At 40.9% G+C, this 23,938-nt stretch overlaps 1 protein-coding gene across 2 annotated transcripts in view; it reads left to right on the top strand.

The window, feature by feature from the left end:
• ankfn1b (ankyrin repeat and fibronectin type III domain containing 1b) overlaps window positions 1-23,938 on the top strand; it is a 212,083-nt gene that overhangs the window by 22,499 nt on the left and 165,646 nt on the right. Inside the window, exons 1-2 of one of the 2 annotated variants that reach the window (XM_074663681.1) lie at window positions 7,019-7,633; window positions 22,478-22,659. In XM_074663681.1, the coding sequence (XP_074519782.1) occupies window positions 7,515-7,633; window positions 22,478-22,659 (301 nt within the window). In that variant the 5' untranslated portion in view covers window positions 7,019-7,514. Of the gene's footprint in view, window positions 1-7,018; window positions 7,634-22,477; window positions 22,660-23,938 lie in introns of those variants that run through there. The other variant, XM_074663682.1, reaches the window with a different exon arrangement.

The following is a 23,938-nucleotide window of genomic DNA, read 5'->3' on the forward strand; positions in this document are numbered from 1 at the left end:
TCATCCCATTTTGAACATTTCCAGAAAATGTCATCAAGATCGGTTTGTAACTTTTTGAGTTATATTGTTCACAGATAAAAAGACAAACTCTTCATCTTTTTCTTTAACTAACTTGAAATAAGACATTTTTCTGGACAGGTCAGGTGAATGTGGCTCATATTGAGTCTAAAAACTCATTTTCTACTGAAAATAAGACAAAAACACTTAGTAAGATTTCAGATTTTTGCAGTGCAGTGAACAGACGTGGACAGGAAATGCTCTTACCCAGCACTCCAGTTTAAAAACGACCTCTAGTATCGTCTGAGGGGGCTGTGGCTGCCTGATGATGACGATGATAACATGTATGTACACACAAGTTTATGCAAATGTTAAGCAGTGACGGAGGCTGAAGTTTCCTCTGTGCTCAAACAGAAAAGGACAGTGGGGGATATGAATCATTCAGAGCCCAGCTGTTTGTTCCTTCCTGACACCCAGTGAGCTGGATACAGAGTGTACCACACACACACACACACACTGGTGTGAAAAAGTTTCTTTAAATCAACATCTTAAATACCTGATACCATATTAGCGTGCGGGTATAGGGGGTCATTTGTTCATCAACGACGGTGGATGCGCGAGCAAGAGATAAAGGAACAAATGAAGACTGATGAATAAAGACGAGAGTAAAGTTTGAAGAGGTGATGATTGGCTTTGGGAGGCAAAGATGTCACTGACACAGAGAGGAGATTATCTGTAGGGTCCGTCACTGATGAGATGACTCATTGCAGTGTTCAGCCTCAGTCTGACAGTGTGTGTATTGGTCTCTATAGAGTACTTATCATTCCTGGAGGATACGAAAGAATCTCCTGTATGACGGTGTTCATTTTCCCGTGAATATCTGGATCCAGCGAGTCTGGTAAATGGTGCCGTCAGACTAATCTCAGTGGGGAAAGCTGCAGAGGGCTGCTGGGTAATTACAGGAGGAAGCTTCTTTAACTGTCGCTCACTTTCTTTAACTGAGCTGCAGATTGGATGGATGTATTAAGGTGTCTGCAGACTGAGACGCTGAGTGAATATTTATCATCAGTTATTATTCTTCACAGCATCATGGCTTGATTTTGTTGCGATGCATGCTGAATGTCTAATACTGATATTAGAGATGACATGTCAAGATATTTCTCTCTTTTTTTTTTCTTTTTTTTTAGATAAACACCAAATTTGACAACATACACTGCTCAAATTTGACATTTAACAAGTCAAAAATAAACTTTTTATTGAATGATTGTTGACCTGTTCACAGAGACAAACACTGAAAATACAAAAGTGAAGCCAAAGTATCCCAAACAGTGCAAAACGGACATAAAGCGCTTTAAGAGCCTTCCTCAGCAGCTGGGATCCGATGGTGCAGCTTAAGTCCTGACATCCATCCTGCCGCCTTTCCCAACCTAATCACATTAGCTCATGGACGAAACGTCAAAGACTCCCCCCAGACTCGGTACAGTCCGTATAACAGCATGTGTTGAAGAGCAGAATCAAGGCAGTGATAAATCCAAGTCATATCGCCGTTCCCTTGGTACATCTTTTTTTTTTTTTTCAATTATCTTTTTATTTATGATTTTTCACATTTTTTCAAGAACAAAACCAAAAAGAACAGAGTCAAATATCAAAAAGGAGAATAATACAGGACAAAACAGGACAAAAAATAAATATATATATATATATATATATACAACAAGACAGTTAAAAAGTAAAATAATTGAAGAGAAAGACAAAAAATAATAAAAAAAAGAAAAAAAAAGAAAAAGACAAAAGACAAACAAACAAAAAAATACAGCCTTGGTACATCTTAAGGAAGACATTAGTATTTAGGAGGTCCCCATTGCCCAGGGGTTTGCAAGCTCTACGTTTAAAGTAGGGATTTTGCCTCTGCTCACCTGGATTAGAGTCATTCAGGAGCCACAAAATCTACTTGAGCTTTACAATTAAGACAATATAATTCTATACATGGGTAAAAGCTAGTAAAATATTATCTTAAGTAGACATTTTTTTGGATTGATGAAATTGCACATTGTCTTAATTTTTTGTTTTTCATAAATTTTGCAAAAAAAAAAAAAATTCTACAAAAATGCAAAAAAGAGGTTTTTAATGAGTTTCAAAATTTTCAAACAAAGAAATCAAGTAACCAAAAATTAATAGTTTTTAAATTTCCAATAATTCCAAAATTACTTTTTTTAAAAATTTTGAAAATAAAAAAAATGCAAAAACTTCAAAATTTTGGAAGTTTTAAAAAAATGCAAAAATTTCAAAACTTTAAGAGTAAAAAAATGCAAAAAAGAGAAGATTTTGAAATATTTTAAAACTTGCAAAAATTTTGAAATTGCAAAATTTTGAAACATTTTGAATCTTTAAAAATTTCCTACAGTTTCAAAAATATCTGAAACCTCAAAAATATTCAAATTTTAAAAAAATTGCAATAAATGAAAAAAAAATCAAAATTTACAAAACGTCAACATTTTTTGAAAGTACATTTAAATCTGATAAGATATTTTGATAACATTGCTTTATTTATTCTTTTGTTGTTGTTTGCTAATGTCTTGCCACATATCAAGCGTGTATATCAAGCCGTTTTCAGTAAAATGAATCCATCCACACAGAATTAAAATCAGTATTTTCTTCCAGATTAGTCTTTTTGTAGATGTAGTTATCTTCCCAGGGCTGTAAAACTTGGTTGGAGGTTAGCCACAGGTGCATGGAAAGTTGGTGGGCTGTTGATGTTGTAGGAGGTGAAGTAGAGCGGTGGCAGGCTTTATTGACAGATGGGATGAAGATTTAGTTCAACTAAATGTTAACACAGGGTTTTATTTAGTGTCAGTGTCTTAATCATCAATATCCTAGAAGAAGAAACATAAAAATTTTTTATTTCAATAATATTTTTTTAAAGCTAAAAGGAGTCAAAGAGCCACAGGTTGCAGACCCTTGGTATAAAGCATTGTGTGTGTTCAACAACCTGTGAGATTGGAGAGAGAAGTGTCTGAGAAGTTCTGTGTCTGTCCGTGACGCAGCCTGGTCCAACAAACGTCATACGTCGAGTGTCTTTGGCATTTTTGTGCAGCAGTTACAGAGCACTGACGCACAGGCACAGATCCTTGAGCTCTGTAGGTGTGGATGTGTCGATGTTAGCCTTTCTCTGGAGCGATGACAGAGTGTTGAAACCTGCTCAAGTGTCCTCTTCTAGCAACAGCACAAGGAGATGCTGTCCTGTTAAAGTCCTGTCTGGTGACAGCGGGTGATGTGTGCAGAGACGGTGGAAACATTTTCTCCTTCAGGCTGATAGACGGTTACCTCTGCTCTCTGTGTTTTCAGAGCTCATTGTTGGTCACAGAAAATCACATGGCTCTGGCCTTAAACCTGAATGAAATGAGCAACTCAGCTGATTTAATGAACGAACTCCTGAATAATTTGAATTAATTTCAATTTAAATCAGGCTTTAATTATTCAGAGTTTACATGAAAACTTTGGTCAAGTGTCCACAGCTGACCTTCTCTGTTTCCTCTTCGAATGAAACAACTTATTCAAGTCGAGTATCTCGTCTTTGAATGCATGTTTTTCCAAAGTGGAGGATTTTTTTTATGTGGATGAAAATAAAAGTGTATGATTAATTCATCAGTTGGGGGAGACAATATTACAGAGCCAAACACACAGCAAAGGCAGAAGAAGCCTGAGCTGTCAATGGTGTGAGCTCAGCTCTTCCTCTCTGTGGTAAATCTCCCTCTGAGGGCTTCCAGCGCTCTGTTACTGCTGTTCCTCTTTTTTGTCAAGATTTACTTTCTTTTCTTCCATCTCCCTGACTCTGACTCGTCCTTTTTCTTTTTCTCCTCTGCTTTTAAAACCATCCAATCTTTATCCCAGCTCCAGTTTAATTCGTCCCTCAGACAAAGGTGATTTTTAACACAATTCTGCTGGTGCTTCTCGGAGCTTCTTGATAACATGCTGACATGCTGTAACCAAGAGGTGAGGGCGCAGGCTATTAGATGAATAATTAAAGCCGAGACATGAAATTTAACAGGACATTTGATGATGGAGTCTAGTGTCGCTGTGTAGCCATGAGGTTTGTTCTTAAAGGAAAAAGACTGCAGTCTGGAGTCTCTGTTAGCAGCAATCAGTGTCCCTCCTAAGAGTTGTTAAGGTCTTCAATATAATATAATATAATAAAATATACTATAATATAAATTAACATATTAAATAACATAATATAATATAATATAATATAATATAGTATAGAATATTATAATATAATAAAATATAATATAATAAAATATAATATAATAAAATATAATATAATATAATAATATAAAATAATAATAAATCAATATATAATATATAGTATACTATAATATAAAATTGATACGATACAAAAATTGACCCCCAACATACCAAAATTGCTCTCTAGCGCCACCTAGGCACACTAAAACGGCTCTCAATGACAGTAGAAATATCATAAAGAGATCAAACCAAGACCAAAATGTTTGTCTCATCAAGGCGCACAAATCATATGCAGACACCCCTGATCTTTATCAAACAGGAAGCCAGTAGTGTGCCTTTCAAAGTAAAATTCAGCCAAATTTTGGGGTCTTAAACAAAAGTTATCTTCTCCTGGGACATAAATGGTACCAGCTTGAAATTCACTCAGATGACAGAGTGGACCCTGCTTTACAAAAGTTATGAAGGAATTTGGTGTGTTTCAAACAGTTTTTGAATGACGAGCCCTCAAAGTCGGTGAATCCCAAAGAAGCCTTCTTAGCTAGCCTAATAAGAATGAATGGGAGAGGAGGATCCAGCTCCACACAAACAGTGGTAGTTAGGCCTCTACATGAAAAAGTAAAAGTGGTACAGCTTTAAAAATGACATTGATGGATTCCTGACAAAATTTACGACAAAATATCAAATCTTTAGAGACATTTGTTCAAAATTGTGGCATTTATGATGAGACGTTTCAAAAAGTTTAGTCAATTTCCCTCCTGAGAGAGCAGCAGTTAGTGATGATGTCACAATGATTGAGAGTTCCGTGTAGCTGGTCATGTGACACACTGAAGGCGGGAAAATGGAATGTGTAACACACACAGATTATAAATGGATGACATCCTGTTGTTAAGATGCTGTAGCTGCAATTAGAAATTACATATTCACCAAAAGCTGCCCTTAAAAAAAGATATTCCTCATGAAAACAGCATCAGACTCCAGGGAGCTTCAGCCTAGTTTAATAAAGAGGGAAAACACGTTATGTACTGCTGGCACGTCCACCACAAAATGGAACAAAACAGGAGGCTATGTGAAAACAGTTTTCAGATAATGTCCAATAAATATGGAGAAGGTGAAAGAAGAATATTAAAACTCAGGACAGAAGACTTGCATTTGGAATACTGAAGAGTCGGACGCTTTATGGTTTACTGATTTACTGAAGAAGAATGTGGGGTCATCTGCGAAGAAGAGCAACGCAAACATTTCCAAAGTCGAAATTGTTGGCATCAGCTTCTGTTTTCCCCAAAACGCTGACCCAAAATATGACCGCGCTGCTTCCTGGATCAATGGGCAGGTCAGGACGGAGAAGGAGAGGAATTTTGATCTCGAGACTGATCAATACGCTGAGCTCCCACTGCCCACACCTTTCACACAACTAAGCTAATCTGTAAATTGTCAAGGCTGTAATCTGCACCAGACCCATTCCTCTTTACGCCAGACTTCACCGATGCAATTATTCTGGTTTCATTGCAACTTTTAATAGAATTGGATCGTATTGTGTCTCAGCAGTTTAATTAGATCCTGATTAAAATCTGGGATGTTAAAAAGTTCCTGTTTTAATCACTCAAGGTGGTGCTTTGCATACTTTCAGCCTCTTTAGGGTCAGCGGTAGCTCCAGGATGGAGTTAATGCTAAACATTAATGCTCTTATTCTCTTTAAAATCCAGTTTTGAAACCTTGAGTAGGAGTTTAGCTCGAGCAGAAGAGCACCGTTTTCCTCCCTATATTGCAAAATGTCGTTTCCTGTCCCACATTACTGTTGATTATTGTTCTTGTTTGGCTATTTTTGTCTCATCGACCGTCCAAAGTGAATTACTTTTCCCTTGTTTTCAGACAAATGTGTGTAAGTGTGTGTTTCCTGCGACAGCCTCTCCGGTGATGCTCTGAAATGTGTCACAGATTTACCATTCGAGCTGGGAAAAATGTCACCCTGTGTGACTCACGGACTCATGGGTGCTGTTTGGCTCCCATTGATCGACTTGTGCGGCTAATGAAGAAGATTTCATCCGACAGAAGTTTGCACGTTACATCGTTTTTTATTTTTTAGCAGCGGGGGGGTCCGGTTGTGTTCGGAAATGTGTCGCTAACATTTCTACGACTTTGATGTTTACCATCCTAGGTCATCATGACGCACGTGTATGATACTTTACCAGCCTCCTGTTGGCTCTCCGAAGAGGTGGAAAAAGGTGTTAGGGTGGGAAAAGGCAGTAGGAAAGGATGCAAGGAGAAGAGGGAGGATGTAAGGAAAGGGTGGAAGTGACAAGTGAAAAAACTTCTTTACATCCTCTCCTTTCTCACACTCTTCCCTCCTCTCCTTCTTTTGCTCCCTTGCTTCCTCTTTCCTTGCAAACATAACAACATAACAGGATGTAAGGAAAGGGTGGAAGTGACAAGTGAAAAAACTTCTTTACATCCTCTCTTTTCTCACACTCTTCCCTCCTCTCCTTCTTTTGCTCCCTTGCTTCCTCTTTCCTTGCAAACATAACAAAAACACACACAAGCAAAGTAATAGTTGAGTGAGGGGTGCAGGTGCACCTCAGGTTACATTTCTGTGTGTGTGTGTGTGTGTGTGTGTGTGAGGCGAGGAGATAGAGACACACACACAGACAAGGCGCATTGTTTGCCACCTGCTCCCTAGCTTTGATCAAGGGTGTGTGTGTGTGTGTGTGAGCGCTCGCTGAGTGTCGAGCAGTCGTGTGAAAGAATTCATGCGTGAGCTGTAAAAAAAAAAAAAAAAACACAGGAAAGAGGGAGAGGCTCAGAGACGAGCATCATCGCAGCTCATTTTCTCACATCAGCAGCCAGCCCTCAGACACCTCCTCCCTCCCTCCTGCTTGGGGGGGGCACTCCCGCCAGCCGCGTTGGATTGGTCGGCACTTACAAACGATACTATTCCCAGGGAGTCGGTGAAGGCACCGTGCGCTCATCTCTCGCAATCGATCGAAAGAGGAGAGAGCAGAGAGGCAGGGAAAAGGCAGAGCAAGAGGTTTCGGCTTCTCCCCCTCCTCTTCATCCTCCTCCTTCTTCTTCTTCTTCTTCTCCTTTTGCCGAGCAACAGAAGAGGAGGATGAGGAGAGGAGCTCAGGGATGCTCGGACCTGTGGCTGATGCTGAGACGTGCTGCTGAATCCAGGTAGAAGCAAAAAAGGAGGCGAGTCAGGAGGTCGTGAGCCGAGAATCATTGATTTTTTGAGAAAAACAGGAGCACAGAGGTGGAGGTGAGACCAGACAGGGAAGATGGCGAGTTTTGGGAAACTCACAGACTACTTCAACCGACGGAAGTCTCAGGAGGAGCTGCGTGTGGGCAGGAGCTCCCGGCGAAGTGGCAGCTACTGCTGCACCGTGGCAGAGGCCAGGTAACCCTGTGTGTGTCAGAGTGTGAGGAGTGTGTGTTGTGATTGTGACCCATCCAGAAACCATGAATGAAAACATCTCATTCAGGATGTTTCATGTGGAAAGATCTGATCTGGATCAGAGCAGAGAAGTGTGCACACAGGTGTTTGTAAGCATCTCTTGCACATGTGAGTCCATGCATGTGCGAAGCCTGTGTTGTGTTACATAAGTAAGTGTGGAGGATGTGCTGTCAGACGCGCCGCGCTACTATGGATCCTTCCCGCTGGTGCGCCGCTGAAATCAGTCAGGGGGGGTTTTCTATAGATAGAAACGGGAGAGGATGAAGTCGATGTGCTGCATGTGGAGACGAGAGGAAGAGGAGGAAGAGGAGGAGGAGGCGGGGAGGGTTTCTCTGAGTGAATTCAACCTCCTGTACATTTTTTGTCTCCAGGAACAGCCTGTCTCGCAGATTCTCCCAGCATCCTCTGCACTCACACAGATTATTTCCTGGCTTTCGTGGAGGGAATGTGGGGTTGCATCGATTCGGGTGTAAATCCACTGTCCTTAACCCACCTCTCCAAACCAGTCACCTCAAAACAGGCCTGAGCTGTTCGTCCAATCTGAGGAAACAGATTTTATCGGATGCATTTAGACGTTTTACTGTCACTGCAACATTCAGTACGCTGTGTTAATTTGCAGCCTGCCTGCCTAATGTGCGTGGCGTTGCTTTGTGTCACAGCTCTGCAGTCACAGCCTCAAATAGAAATCCAGTGTAATGATTTTTCCTCTTGTTAAAGACAGGAGCTGAGATTCCTGTGTTCCCAGTGTTTAACTCCAATCCGAGTGGAATAAACAGAAGGAGAGTTCAAATCAGGATCCCTGTGTGCAAAAACAACAGCAGCTACTCCAGACTCAATCATTCCCATCAAAGCTCGCATCATCATCATCATCACAGCACAAGAGTGTGAGCGTGAGAGTGGGTGGACATGTGGGACAAAAAAAAAAAACTCTCATATCCTCTGCCAGTGAAAATCCAGCATCCCTCTCATCCCCACAGTGTCTTTGTCTCCGGCTCACCCACTCACTGTCTCTGTCTCTGTCTCCGAACCTTGCCTACGCCCCGAACATCTTGTCCCGGCTTTTATCTCAGGATTGTATCGAGCTTCTTTGGCTTTTCTTAAAAATCTTGGTTTTGTACGAAAGGAGCAGCAACCTCCGGTCTAAGATTGTGAGACAATGCTGAAGTGCTCAAACCTGATGTTTCTTCAGTGTCCGCTTGAGGCTGGCTCCAGGAAGTCACATACACACTAAGTTTAACGCTGCGGTTAAGAGGATAATAAGATCGCGGGCTCGCCCAATCAGAGGCACAGCCCAGCTCACGTGACTGACATGCGCCTTATAGCTGTACTCGAAGTGCCTGTCACTCCCATTATGGCTGCGATAGCCAATATGCTTCAAAAACATATTACAGTAACAGATGGGTGATGGTGGCAAGACGTCTATGAACTTAAAAGTCTATGGTCCGAAACCACTTACTCATTTCCAACTCCCTAGACTACAAAAAACTAAAACCAAGTGTTTTTCTCTTATTTTTGGTAAAAAAAAATATTTGGTACGAAAATTTTTGGTGAAAAAAGCAAAAATATAATTTCTTTTATTTTTAGTGGAAAATGTCTTTTTAAACTAAATATGAGCCACATTTAACTGATTAGTCCTAAAAAGTCTTTTTTCAAGTTATTTAGTTATTTAGTTTACTAAATGGGAAGTATGCTGCAAAAATAAATTCTTATCAGGTTATTTAAAAACAAAAAAGAGGTCTGATTTTTTTGTAACAAGTTAAAAAAATCTGCCAAAGGAATAAAAAAAAATGCTGGAAAATTTGCTTGAAACTAGAAAAATGTCTCAATACGAGTAACTTTTTCTTGTTGCAAGAAATTCAGACCTCATTTTTGTCTTTAAATAAACTGATAAGATTTTATTTTTGCAGTGTACTCCTTGTTTAGTAAATAAGATATACACTGCAAAAACTGAAATCTTATAGTGTTTTTTGTCTTATTTTCAGCAGAAAATATCTTTTCTGACTTAATATGAGCCACATCCATCCGACCTGTCCAGAAAAATGTCTTATTTCAAGTTATTTAAAGAAAAAGATGAGGTCTGAATTGCTTTAACAAGTTAAAAAAAATCTGCCAAAGAAACAAGACAAAAGTTTTTTGTATCAAGACATTATTCTAGTTTCAAGCAAGTTTTCCAGCAGTTTTTTCTTGTTCCATTGGCAGATTTTTTTAACTTGTTACAAGCAATTAAGACCTCATTTATGTCTTCATAAAAGTTGAAACAAGTCATTTTTCTGGACTGGAATGCGGCTCATATTCAGTCTTAAAAGATATTTTGTACTGAAAAAGGAAAAAACACTTGACAAGATTTTGTTTTTGCAGTGAACTCCCTATAAAGTTAATTAGATATAGTGGACAAACATCATTTCAATGTCGCTCACGGACGGCTGGGGATTTACAGTTATAATTTTTCAGGAACACTATAAAACAGCATTGATTTCAGTGATAACTCAATTTATACTTAGCATATTTTTCCACGACAGCCAGAAATAATAATTACATTTATTACACATCATTTTTAAGAGTAATAAATAAATTTAAACAGTATATTCACACAACAACTTATGCTGTGTTTGAGAATTACAAGGTCCAGTGAATGCATCAGAGGCTAACGTCTGTGTTGTTTGTTTTGAGACAATCTCGTCTGAAAGTTAAACAGAGTTCAGTTTTATTCTCTAGCAGTTTGTAATGTTGTTTCATGTTATCAGTAATCAGCTATTTCTTCTGTTTAAACCGCAATGCATGATGGTATATATTGCTCACATAGCCAGCATCACTAGTGCTCCACTGTGGGAAACACTGAGTGGACTATGCAGGGTATGACCATGCTCTCTTTGATTACCGACAGCACTACGACATGGTGTATCCACTGTGTTTGTAGATGCTAATCCAGGACAGCTTTATCTGGAAGTGAAGGAGAAGGAAGAAAAGTGAAAAATGAAGAAAGAACAGAAGTCATGTGTGGATTAATACGCCCCTTCAGTATTGCGGTATTGTCCAGAAAGTGCCAATGTCACCTGCCGCTTTCCGCTGAGACTAATGACCGACCTTGTCTCTAATTTTAGACTCGCTCCAGGGTCACTCTGAACAGAACGCTGCACTTTTCTCCCCCTGATTGTCGGCGACGCAGGAGAATTTAACACTTCAGTCTGATTTCACGGAGCCATTCGTTTAAGTCAGAGTCCTTTTCGACCTTCAGAGTCTGAAATGCTCGAGAATCTGTCCGTCTTAAATGTCAGTCAGAGCAGTTTCCTGCCGTTTGTGGTGTTTCAGAGGCTGTTATGGAAAATATCAGTCTATCAACCTCTCTATGGAGACAGTGAGGGGGTTCAGTCAGACCACCAACCTCACGATTAAGAGACGGTGTTGGTCAACAAGTTGATAAGTGTGCCAAAGAGGTGGAGATGCACTTTCATGACATATTCTCTCGATTTAAAATCAGTGTTTCCATTTTCCCCTCCACAGAAAGAGCAGTGCACCTTTCCCTGCTTTTCATTAAAAAAACACAAACAGATGCATTCTGTGCTAACCAGTTAGTGCTTGAATGCATCCTCAAACCAAAGGTTACTACACCTGGGAAAATGTGATTGTTAAAAAATCTCCACCCTGTGTTTTACAAAATGAGAAAATACCAAAAAACACGACTACTTTTGCTCTACTGTGTTTATACTTTCAATCAATAAGTTGTGATTTTCCTTTTTCTTTCTTTTCCTGTTCTATCCCCCTGTCCTTTCCTATTTTTCCTCTCTTTCATTTCATTTCCTTTTTCATTTCCTTTTCCTTTCCTTTTCTTTCCTTTCCTTTCCTTTCCTTTCCTTTTCTTTTCTTTTCTTTCCTTTTCTTTTCCTCTTCTTCCCTTTCCTTTCTTTTCCTTTCCTTTCCTTTTACTCCTTTTATTTCTTTTCCTTTCCGCTTTTGCCTCCTTTTCTTCCTGTCCTTTCCTTCGCCTTTTCCTTTTTTCTTTCCTCTTTTCCTTTCCTTTCCTTTCCTTTCCTTTCATTTTCTTTCCTCTCCTTTCCTTTCCTCCCCTTTCCTTTCCTTCTATTTTATTCCCTTTTCCTTCTTTTCTTTTCCTTTTTTGCATTCTTTCCTTCTTCGTCTTTTCTTCACCTTTTCCTTTTTTTCTTTCCTATTTTCCTTCCTTTCCTTTTCTTTTCTTTTATTTCCCTACCTTTCCCAATTTCATTCCTTTCCTTTCCTTTCCTTTTATCTTATTTCCTTTTTCTTTCTTTTCCTTTCCTCTTTTAGCTTCTTTTCCTCCTTTCTTTCCCTTCACCTTTTCTTTTTTTTCTTTCCTATTTTTCTTCCTGTCCTTTCCTTTCATTTTCATTTTCTTTTATTTCCTTTCCTTTCACTATTTCTTTTTCCTTTCCTTTCCTTTCCTTTCCTTCCTTGTGTTTCCTTTCTTTTTCTTTCTGATTATTCCTTCTTTTCTTCCTGTCCCTTCCTTTACTTTTTCTTCTTTTCTTCTTTTCTTCCTGTTCCTTCCTTTACCTTTTTCTTTTTTCCTTTTCTCTTTTCCTACCTTTTGTTTTCTTTCTTTTTCTTTTCTTTCATTTCCTTTTCTTCTTGTCCTTTCCTTTCCCTTTTTAATTCTCTTTCTTTCCCTCATTTCCTTTCCCTTCTGCCTTTCCTACTCTTCCTTTTCTTTTCTTTGTTCTCCACCCGGGAAAATGTGATTGTTAAAATATCTCTGACCTGTATTTTAAAAAATGGGAAAATACAAAAACATGATTACTTTTGCTTAACTGTGCTTATACTTTCAATTAATAACTTGTAAAGCTACAGTTAGGTATCAATAAGCAATCAATTTCTCTTTCAATCCACAACCTTTTTTCTTTAACAGAGGGTTGTTTTTGATTTATGACTGCTACATGAGGTTAAAAGCAGAACAAATATTGTTTTTTTAAAATCTAATGAGCAAATTGATCATGGTCAGATTAATTTCTGATGCAGAGTTTTAAAGGTTTTTTAAAAACCAGTAATTAAATCTCTCAGTGCTGTGTGATGAAAGGCTGATCTAATGTTGATAGGGACAGAGCTGACCCTCAGAGACCGCAGGATGTGGATTAACCTCGGTCTCAGTGACTCAGTAAACCAGGACTCACCACGCTGACTGAGCAGAGGGCAGCCGCAGTGGAGCGCAGATTTATCCCTCTATGTCCCAGGATAACTGGCATTAACCTCTTCACTACGTTACTGATTCGTCATCACTCATCATTCATTACAGACAGAGCGACCTGTCATCATCAATCACAGCCGAGTCCCCGGAGAGGGCGCGGCGAGAGCGGACCATCTGCGGGGATAAACGCTGGAGCTTCAGTTTAGACTCAGAGAGTCGATAGGATGTAATGAGGTCAAAAAACAAGCAAGCATTTCTGACATATTGGCTGTTGGACGCAAAATTGTCAAAAAAAATGATGACTGAGTTTTCTGCTCTGCAAAAACAGAAATATTATCAAGTGTTTTTGTCTTATTTTAGGTAGGAAACGTCTTTGAAGGCTTAATATGAGCCACATTCACCTGACCAGTCCAGAAAAATGTCTTAATTCAAGTTATTTACAGACAAAAACAAGGTCTGAATTTCTCGTAACGAGTAAAAAAATAATAATCTACCTGTTTAAAAATAGAAAAGTTTCTTGTTATAAGACATTTTTCTAGTTTCAAGCAAATTTTTCTTGTACCATTGGTTTTTTTTACTTGTTCTTGCAATTCAGACCTCATTTTTTTGTTAAAAAACTTGAAACAAGACATTTTTCAGGTGAATGTGGCTCATATTAAGTGCAATAAGACAATTTTTACTTTTAATAAAAAAAAAATTCTCTTGATACGATTTCAGTTTTATGCAGTGTAGCAGACACATCAGTTTCAGATGAACTCAGTCCATCTGTCAGTCTTTCACTCCATTTTCCCCTCACTCATGAACAAGACCTGGAGATATCCAAACTCCTTCACTTTGGGCAAAGACTCTCTCTGGACCCCGATAACCTTGGCCTCCGAATTTAAGGTGCGGATCATCATCCGGACCGCTTCACACTCGGCGGCAAACCGCCCCAGTGCGAGCGAACGCATTTCATAAAAACACTTTAATTCAAATGAAAGTTCATGGTAAAGGGTTTACTTTGCCACAGAAACCCGAGCAAGATCATACCTGAGGCTATCAAGTTAGCTTGAGTTAGCTATTCCAAAACCTCAACCAACGCTTGCTAGCCTTCAAAAGTTCCCTTCAGTAACCAATGAGTAGGGCTGAACAATTAATCGATTTTAAACCGACATCGCAATGTAATAGATTGCAATTTTCAAATCACAAAGGCTGCAATTAGAAAAAAACAAAGTTTCATCTACACAGACCTGGAGGGAATATAGTAACTTGTACTTGTTCCCCCCCCTAAAACCAGCAAAAGTCAAAATACTGTTTTTGTCTTGCAAAAAAACCCCTGTGGGCTACAAAGATCCATCCAGTAGATCGTAGAGCCCCTAGGTCACTTTTTTGTATGGTTTGTTACTCTTACTGACAACTGGAGGTCAGTAAAATTTCACAGTGTTCCTTTTTCTTTTTCAACTAAGAAATGCAAAAAAGACTTGTTTAAATAATAACAGTGTCATTTTTGGGTTAGTCACACTATAAAATGACTTAAAACTTGTGTTAAGTGAACAATACAGAAGATAAACGTCCCTCCAAACAATCATATGCTAAATCGCAATATTGGTCTAAAAAAATCGCAATTAGATTATTTTCCAAAATCGTTCAGCCCTACCAATGAGTGATGTCATCAAGCCAAGGTTTGTGGTAGATACTTAGGCCTGGACCACGAGAATGTTGATATAGAATCAAACTTACATATTCCTTAACGCACAAATTTTCCGTCCCATTTGGCCTCTTAACCACACAAACTAGGGCTGGGTATTGGATAAACAATTTGATTCCGATTCTTTAGGTTACGATTCGATTCGATATGGATGCGATTCGGTGTTGATTTAAATGCTTTGGTTATTGATTTTCATGCCCCATGTGAACAAATGTGGATTCAGTACGGTAGCCGAAACCCGCCCCTGATGCAAACAAAAGTACCTGCAAACAATAAAGAAACACTACAAACAAAAAAAAAAAATGCTGGTTCGAATAAAAAAAGAAACGCCACTGCAAATAAAAGAAACACCGCAGCAAATTAAAAATTTAATGCAGCAAATAAAAAAAGCATGCTGCAACAGAAGTGGGTTACCGGGGACTGTATTTCCAGACCCACCGGCGTTTCCTGAGAACAGACGAAGAAGAAGAAGACGGAGAAGTTGGCGAAGAAACAACAGTAGTAGAGTGGAAATTGTTTAATAAAAGAGAAAGAAAGTGAGAATGCTAGTCTTTAATGTCAGTGTGTGTACTTTCTACTGTGTTGTTTGGTTAGGCCTAGCATTCTCACTTTCTCTTTCTTTTGTTTTACAATTTCCACTCCACTACTGTTGTTTCTTCGCCAACTTCTCCGTCTTCTTTTTCTTCTTCTTCTTCTTCGTCTGTTCTCAGGAAACTCTGGTGCATCTGCAAATATAGTCCCCCGTAATCCACTTCCGTTGCAGCGTGCCTTTTTTATTTACAGCGTTGACTTTTCAATTTGCTGCGGTGTTTCTTTTTTTTTTTGCAGTGACGTTTCTTTTTTTATTTGTTGCGCTTTTTGTTTGCAGCGGTTTTTATTTTTGTTTGCAGTGTTTCTTTATTGTTTGCAGGTACTTTTGTTTGCATCAGTGGCGGGTCTCGGCCACCGTAGATCCAGAGGATTTGCTGTATTAAATTATTATTATTATTATTATTATTATTATTATTATTATTGCTGTATTAATTGCTAAAATAAATCTTATGGTGCGGCCACACCAAACGCAAATTTGCGGCGCGATTACATACAAAGTCAATGCAAAGACGCGTTTAGCCGCCGGTTCGCCTCGGGCGGCGCGATTTGCGCGTTTGGCGCGGCAAGTTTGGAGGGTTCACGCGTTTGGGCGGTAGACGCGAATTCGCTGGAGTTCAAAATATTCCCCCGTGACGTCATTGTTTTGACAACGTTGGGGGGCAACTGCCGCCTGCTCCGGCTCCAACTCTGCCAGAAGATGGAGGAGAAAACAATCTGTGCGGTGTGTCATCATCCAGAGTTATACGATACGACGTGTGTACTCTACAGAGACCGGAAAAACAGGAGCAGGCTTGGTTGAAAGTCTCTGTGCAGACAGGTTTTGAAGGTAAGTTCTGAAAACATTCGTTCCCAGCTGGATCTGCCTGTACGGGCTATCACTGAGTCCGACTGTGTTTTCCTCAGCGGAGTTTTAAGCCTGATAGAGAGGAGGGAGGAGCGGGGCAGGGGCAGAGCCAGGGAAAAGATGAAAGTTCTCTGTGCTCCTCTCTTTCCTCCACCCCTTCATTATCCCCAGGGAGACCTCCGGGAACATGGGTCGGGGGTTCGGGTGGTCGGGGGTACGAGGGGTCGGAGGTTCGGGGGATCGGGGATGAGATTGTAGGGAACAGCCAAGCAGGGCTGGTGGATCACCAGGGAGAGGCAGCAGGCATTGATTGTGATCTCCAAAGCTTTCACACACTCTCCTGTCATGCTTTGGAAACCACAGCTCATTGTTTTTCAGATGCTCTTTTGGACTTTCGGTCTTTAAATGAACGAGCTCTCTACTCCGCATGCGCAGTACTGCGCGTTTGCGTGTTCGCGACTCAGCTTGTCAAAAAAGTCCAGCAGCGAGACTCGGGCGTTCACGCGGCGCGTGACAGGCCATTCACGCGAATAAATTCGTGTGTTCGCGTTTGGTGTGGCCGCGGCATTAAATTGGGTGAGGCAATATTTTGATGCATCGATTCATCAATATTTTTACCCACCCCTAACATTAACACGGCAATTTCACCTGAATAAACAGAGATTTTTTAAAATGGATAAAAAAAAGTGAATATCCATTTGAGTGGATCCGTGTAGCGTTGTTAAACGAAGCTGGTGTTGACGGGATGATGTCAGGCGCCTAGCAACAAGTCACTGTAGCAACGGTTGCCAACAACAAGAATGATGGCCGACATTTGCCGCGCTGTTTCTGTGGTCTTTGCCATCTCTTTACTCTGTTGACTGCTTCTTCTTCCTGTTTTTGTCTGCACATGCTCATAACGTTCTTCTTCTATGGTTTTCACATTTTGCTAACCTGCCACGTATTGGCCAGGCGTGGCATTGCAGGCTTCAAAGGCAATCATTTTCAGTTTGGCTCTTCGTATGGACAGAGATATTTCTGTGAAGATTGTTCAGTATCAGTTGTTTTTAGCGCCACCTGCTGGGGCTGGGTTCAGGTTATGACTGATTTATACCCTTAGAGCTCTTGTTATAGAAAGTAGAGTCTGACTAGTGAAAGAGGTTGGTAAAATAGGAGCATAAATGGTGAAAATGGCCAAAGAAGAGCTGAATGAGTGAGGAGAAAAGATGAAACAAAAAAGACCAAACAAAGGAAGATGATGCAACGCGTCCGCCGAGCGCACATCCCCATTCAGACAGAGCCAGAACACATAGAAGTGAAAAAGACTTTTTAATGAATGGCTCTGCTCCGGGCAGTGAATTTGGCTGGTGAATGAGAAACCCCGAGCTTTGTTACTGGCTCCAGAAGAACATTGTGTTAATAACTGGAACATTTATCACAGCCTCGGTACCAGAGGGAGAACGCAGAGATAAGATAAAACAGAAAGAGTCCAAAGTCATTAACCTGGAGTGTTTCAGTCTGTGTCGGATCTCTCATTTCGCTGGAGTCTTCGTTTTTCTGAACCAGATTCATAAAAAAACCTCAGTGTGAAAAATGAGTGTGAAGATATGAATGTGCGGCTGTGTGTGTGTGTTTTTGTGTGCGGTGATTCAGCACCACGGACAGCTTCATGCAGGCGAGCCCCATTCATGGTCGCGCAGCGTTCATTCATCCAGCTTTTTGGATTCTCACATGGACTCCAGCACCAAGGCTGGAAAATACTCCGACAGTCTCAGTTTTCTTGTTTCAGAGCGTCGAAAGGAGGTCGCTCAGACAAACTGCTGTACACAAAGCTAAAACCTGATGAAACCTAAGATCGGACTCTGAGGGGCAGGGATGAAAGTATTGTTCTGGATGTGAACTGAAATCAACACATTATCCTGAGCATGCATCGATTTTCACCCTGAGTGTTTTTTTTCACACCATCATCCTGCGATTCTTTCACCCTCTCCTCTCGCTTCTGCTGACAGACTCATTCTGATTTTTATGAATAAAGAAACAGAGAACAACACAAACTCAAACAAAGGAGAGATTTTCCTCCCTCAGCTGCAGAAACTGAGAAAGAAAATGAGTTTGGCAGCGAAAACACGAGGCACAGCAACGATTACAAGTCAGAACGCTTCTCTCCTTTCCTCTACACTTCTGTTCTCACTACTTTCACTCCTCTTTCCTTTTTCCTATCCTCTCCTCCTTTTCTTTTCCCAGTTTTTCCTATAATATTTTATATCTCTCACTTTCCTTTCCTTTCCTTTCATTTTCCTTCTTTTTTTCTTCCTTTTCTTTCTTTTAATTTCCATCCCTTTCGTTTTGTTTTCTTCTTGTCCTTTTCCTTTCCTCTTTTCCCTTCTTGCCTTTCCTTTTTTCCCTTTTCCCTTCTTTTCCTTTCCTTTTTTCCTTTTCTTTTCCTTTCCTTTTCTTCCCTTCCCTTCCCTTTCCATTTTCCCCTTGCCTTTCTTTCCTTTCCTTTCTTTCCTTTCTTTTCTTTTCTTTTCATTTCTTTTCTTTTCTTTCTTTTTTCTTTTTTCCTTTCCTTCTTTCCTCCTTTTCTTTTCTTTCCCTTTATACAATTGCTTTCCTTTCCTTTGCTTCCTGTTCTATTTTTTCTTTTTCCTTACCTTCCTGTCCTTTTCTTACCCCTTTTCCTTCTCTTTTCCTTTTCTGTTTTCCCTTCTTTCCTTTCCTTTCCTTTTTTCCTTTCTTTTCCCTTTTTTCCCTTTCCTTTCCTTTCCTTCCTTTCCTTTCTGTTTCTTTCCTTCCCTTTTTCCTCCTTTCCTTTTCCCCCCCTTCTTTCCTTGTCTTTGCTTCCTGTCCAATTTGTTCTGTTTCCTTTCCCTCCTGTCATTTTCTTACCCATTTTCCTTCTCTTTTCCTTTCCTTGTTTCCCTTCTTGCCTTTCCTTTCCTTTTCTGTTTCTTTTCCTTTCTTTTCCCTTCTTTCCTTTTCTTTTTTTCTTTCCTTCCCTTTTTCCCTCCTTTCCTTTTTTTCCTTCTTTCCTTTCTTTTCTTCTCTATCCCATCTTGTCCTTCCCCTAAACTCCTACTTTTCTATTTTTTTATACCCTTCCTGTCATTTCCTTTACTTCCTACTCTTCCCTTCCATTTCTCCTTTTCTGTGTCTTTTTTTCTTTCTTTCCTCTGTATTTCTTCCCTTTCTGTCCCTCCTGACTTTCTTTCCATCCTTTTCCCCCACTGTCTTGTATAATTTCATTTTTCATTCCTCTTTGCACCTCTCTCTACATCTTTTCTTCCCTTTATTTACTTTACCTTTTGTCTTTTCTGTCGCCAAAATCAATGTAATCTTTCTATCAGGTCTTACTCTTTCTCTAAGTTTCTCTTCTACTTCTCTTTTTGCTTTTTGAGCTTTGTTTTCAACTTCCTTTTTCCTTTTTCTTCAATTTTCTTTTCTTTTTCTTTTTTTTTCCTTTTCCCTTTCCCCCCGTTTACCGCTCCTCTCCCCTTGTTTTGGTAAACGCCGTTGCCTAGCAACAGGTCTGTAGAATGAGTAAGGTCCAAATTGTCAGAGTGGTCGGGCCGGCTGTTTGGCCCAGTGTGTCATCATGGCGCTGGTGGGAGGCACTGATTGTGTGTGTGTGTTCAGTGATGGATCCTGAGATATTTCATCTTATGACATGAGAGATGTGTGTTTACATGTGTGTGTGGTGCGTGTGTGTGTGCTTCGGGCAAATGTGTGTTCACACAGGTCAGTGGGGACTGCGGAAAAATGAGGGACCTGCCTGTTTCTATCAGCATCAAAGTGTGTCTGTGTGTGTGTGTGTGTGTGTGTGTGTATTATTCATCATCAGACTGCATCACTGTTCTGGATCTCTTCCCGTGCCCCTCTGATCCCGGGTCAAATATCCACGCCTCATCCATCAGGGGAGCGGTTTATTGGCTGACAGCGCCGTGCAGGATGTCGGTACTTCACTCCTGGAGCTCGTGGATGTGCTGACTTGGAGCTGCCTGTCGCTGCGGCTGAAAGCTCCTCTGTGATAAATATCCCCGAGCCTGAAACATCCTGAGGCAGACATCTGAGAGTGAACGACGACTGAAGTCTCTCAGACCGGGACAAATTTAGAGTCTCACTTTGAGTCTGGAAAATCAAAGTCTGAGGAGCACGTTGGGGTTTGTTTGCTCTGATATTCAGAGTGATATTAACAAACCAATTGTTGTAACAACAGCTCCTCAGAAACAGAGAAGCTGAAAACATCAGTTTGACTGATCTGCAGCGTCTGCTCGTTGTTGTTGTAGGTCGTCTGACTGTGTCGTGGCGAGTCACTGGTTTGCCATTAAGCTGATCTTGTGATTGCAGCCATTGATTGGCGTCCCTCTGGATGGAGTGTGGTACCCTCTGCTATCAAACATCACGTTCCTATTGGTTGGCTTCCAGCTTCATGATGCTGAGGTGGAGAAGATTTCACTATCGATCAGACAGCCGCTCTCTTGTTGCTCATTAGCCGTGTGTTTGTGTGTGTTCGTGTGTGTCTCAGAGTGATTTGAGGAGAGTGTTTAATGGTAGCTTAATGGAAAAATTCCTAGACTCAGTCGAATGACTGCACACACACACACACACACACACACACTTACACACACAGATGTTGACGTGGAGCTGTGCAGGAATTTTGCGACATACACTCGAGGCGAAGTCTTTCCAAACCAACATGTCAACTTCTAACATCCAGAAACAGGAAGTGATCACATGACCGAGTATCAGGAAACTTATTTAAAGTTTATCATCGATGTCATGAAATGGTAGTAACATGTTTTGGTCCAAAAAGCCAATAAATCAAGCACAGCAGCATTGTTTCCAGGCTCTCATAGCCCCTCTGTTCAGAACACTCTGATTTAGTGGGCGTGGCCCTCATATGTAAATGAGCCACCGCTGATACCGCCCTGCTCTTCAGCGTCACTGAGAGCGGCGCCACGAGCTCCGAGTGCACAATGTTTAGAAAACAGAGAAGCTCGTTTACCGTAACATTACAGGCTAAAACAACAGGCTAACTGAAGCTAAAGTTAGCATCCTGAAGCTAACACAGAGACAGGGGGGGACACTAAGGAAAAGCTCTTCCATCTGCTCCACGGCACACAGCATTTAAAATACTCACATTTCCAGGGTCCCAGGTTTGTTGGAGGATGGTTGGTAATGCGCCTGGATTCAGGACCAGTCTATTGGCTAGCCCTCTGTTGGACTGTCCAAAGTTGGAAAAGCAGTCGGCCGTGAAGTGACTAGCACACACATGCACAGTTTTACTGAGTGTAGCTGGAACATTTCCTTGATAAATGAACTCTAGACACTTAGTCTGTCTTCTTCTGAGATGGAAAGCTTGAGCATGGAACTATGTGGCTGTTTACAGCCAAAAACAGAGCAGTGATGGCTCTTCAACTTTGGCATTCTCCGAGGGGAATGGGTGGGGAGGAAGTTCAGGGGTATCTGCTCGGGTGGACCAATGAGGTCAGACTTGCTCCTGATTGGTCGAAAAAGGGAATCGCTGACGTCAGCAAATCCCCAAAATCCAAACAGCTTGTTTTAGGTCAGGTTTTGTCATTAAATATCACATTTTGTGGGCTGGGAGGAAAGACAAAGACCCACAAATTTCACTAAAAGACTTAATGAAGTGATTTTTGCAGAATATGGGACCTTTAACTTTATGAGGCTGGGAGCTGTTTAACAAACATATGCTTAAACAAAGTTAAGTGACAGAGTTTGTATTACTCAAAATTGTGACGCCAACATTTTCACTTTTACTGTTAAGGATAATTCTCTCCAAATATCGGTTATCGACTGCCCACCTTTTGGGCTAACATCAAAACTTCATATCTGGCTGGAAAAACTTGTACTTGTGCTGTTTCTTGTTTTTAGTTTGTAGTTTTAATATGTACTTCCTGCTTCCTGTGTCTGGTTAAGTTGTACTTCCTGTCCTGTGTTCCTCCCCTCTGCTTGATTGCTCTGATTAATCTCACCTGTGTTCATCAGCCTGTGCGTCTGTTAGCATCTCTGCTCTCCTTTAATCACTTAATCACATCTTTCTCTGCGTGCTCTTGTGTTTCTTGTGGATTTTGCTTTAAGTAAGTTTTTGTTTCTTAAACTTGTTTTAATTTGTCTGCGTCTTGTTTCTCACCCATCGTTACAAACGACCTTGAATCAGCACAGTAGCACGGTAGGTGCTAATGCTAGCTGCGGCTAATAGGGGTTTGACTTCTTCCTTACTATGTCTGTGTGGTGACAAAGTCTTTTTAGGTTGAGGTTTAAGATGTTTGGGGACTTTTTTAAGCTCCTGTTGGTTTATTTTAGACACGTTTAAGAAAATTTCTGAACAGTGAAAAACATTAAAACCACCATCAAGCTTTTTTATTTATTTTTTTTGGCTAAGCTAAGCTTGTATTGTATGGTAAATAAATTGGTGCACCTATTGTTCTGGTACCTGCATTTGTCCCAGACTCATTTTGTGACATAAAAATCTAAAATTGTTTTTCTTTTCTCTTTCTCGGTCAGGTCCCTGGAGAGAAAGCTGCAGAGACCCCTCCTGGCTAAGTCCCGTACTCTCCCCAGCATCCCGCAGTCCCCCACGGTTTCACGAGTCCACCACGCTGACCTGATTGGTGGGAGCCCTCCTCGCAGGAAGAACCCGCCTGTCGCCAGCAGCCACCCGAAGGCCTGCACCCTGCCGCCTGCAGGTAAAGTTAAAATGGATGCTGACACGTTCAGGATTGTTTGGTTTGCTGTGACCTTGCAGGATGGAGAGTGTTTTTCCTCCAGCTCTGCTGTTTGTTTTTTCAATCATCTGTTCACATAATAACACGAACAAATGTGACAAAGCCTGAGTAAACTCTCCTGAACGCACGTCAGCACACAGTCACGGCGCTCAAAAACATTCATTTTCACCCTGAAACGACTGTTTGTGTCTGACCCTTCGGCTCGTCCAAACAATCAATCTGCGCGCAGCTCCAATCGTCCTCACCTTTCCGAGAAACAACCAGAATCTTCTTCAACTTTCCAATCCCACATGTTTGTTTCCTGTGTTGCTGTGCACACAGCAGCTCGCCGTTTCCTCCCTCTGTTTCCCCGCCGCCTTTTTGTTTATGAATCAAACACAGCTCCTTCCCTCACGAGGAGGAAGCCGTCGCGGTGAATCCTGATGCTGCAGTGATGCCTTTCATCTTATGGACGGATGATGTGTCTTTTTTTAAGGGATGAAAACATGTTTTGTGAATGGAGGCAGCTTTGATTTCTACGATCAAGAAGGAGCTTTTCTGTAAGAAGTTAGAAAGGTGAAGGTAACAAAACCTGAGTTTCTGTGCTCCAGGTGAGCACGTGCCAAAACATTTTTCTATGTTTTTTTGCCGTGTAATTACAGCTCTTCAAAGAATCCTCATATAAAAACTAACTAATAAAAACGAACGGCTTGTTTAAATCCAACTTAGAGGCTGGAGCTCCCTTGTAACAGTTTCAGAAGTGACCTACATACAGCAACTTTTAATGCATCCATAATTTCTCAGTGGATGATTAAACCTCAGTCGAGCAGCTCTCACAATTTCCTAAAGTGGGTCATTTGTAAAGTAATCTCCTCTCCAACCCTTTAACACCGAATCAGAGACATGGACGGACTCCAGATTTCAGCAGCAAGCCGACAGCTGCAGGAAGAGAGCACGGCGTGCTTCATTCCTCCTCACGCTCTGACAGACGTAAACACACTCAGCGCCGCTCTGTCACCGCTGATTGACGTCACTCTGCTCCGCTCGATCAAAGCTCCCTGACACCAGCAGGTTGATGAGATTTAGCTCGTTTCGAGGGAAAACGCCGTCGTTATCGTCCCTCTTTAAGGGCTTACTCTGTGACAGAGCTGCAGACAGTCTCAGCCCCCTTCTTCCTGAAAACACTCTCTGTAGGGAAACAAATTTCTCCACAAAGACGACAGAAAAAACTGAAACATCAGAGGAAAGAAGTGCCAAAGTT

Source organism: Halichoeres trimaculatus, unplaced genomic scaffold (genome assembly GCF_033239565.1).
Source record: "Halichoeres trimaculatus isolate MK-OKI-2021-1 unplaced genomic scaffold, fHalTri1.1 fHalTri1_scaffold_23, whole genome shotgun sequence".
In the NCBI taxonomy this organism is placed as follows: Eukaryota; Metazoa; Chordata; class Actinopteri; order Labriformes; family Labridae; genus Halichoeres; species Halichoeres trimaculatus.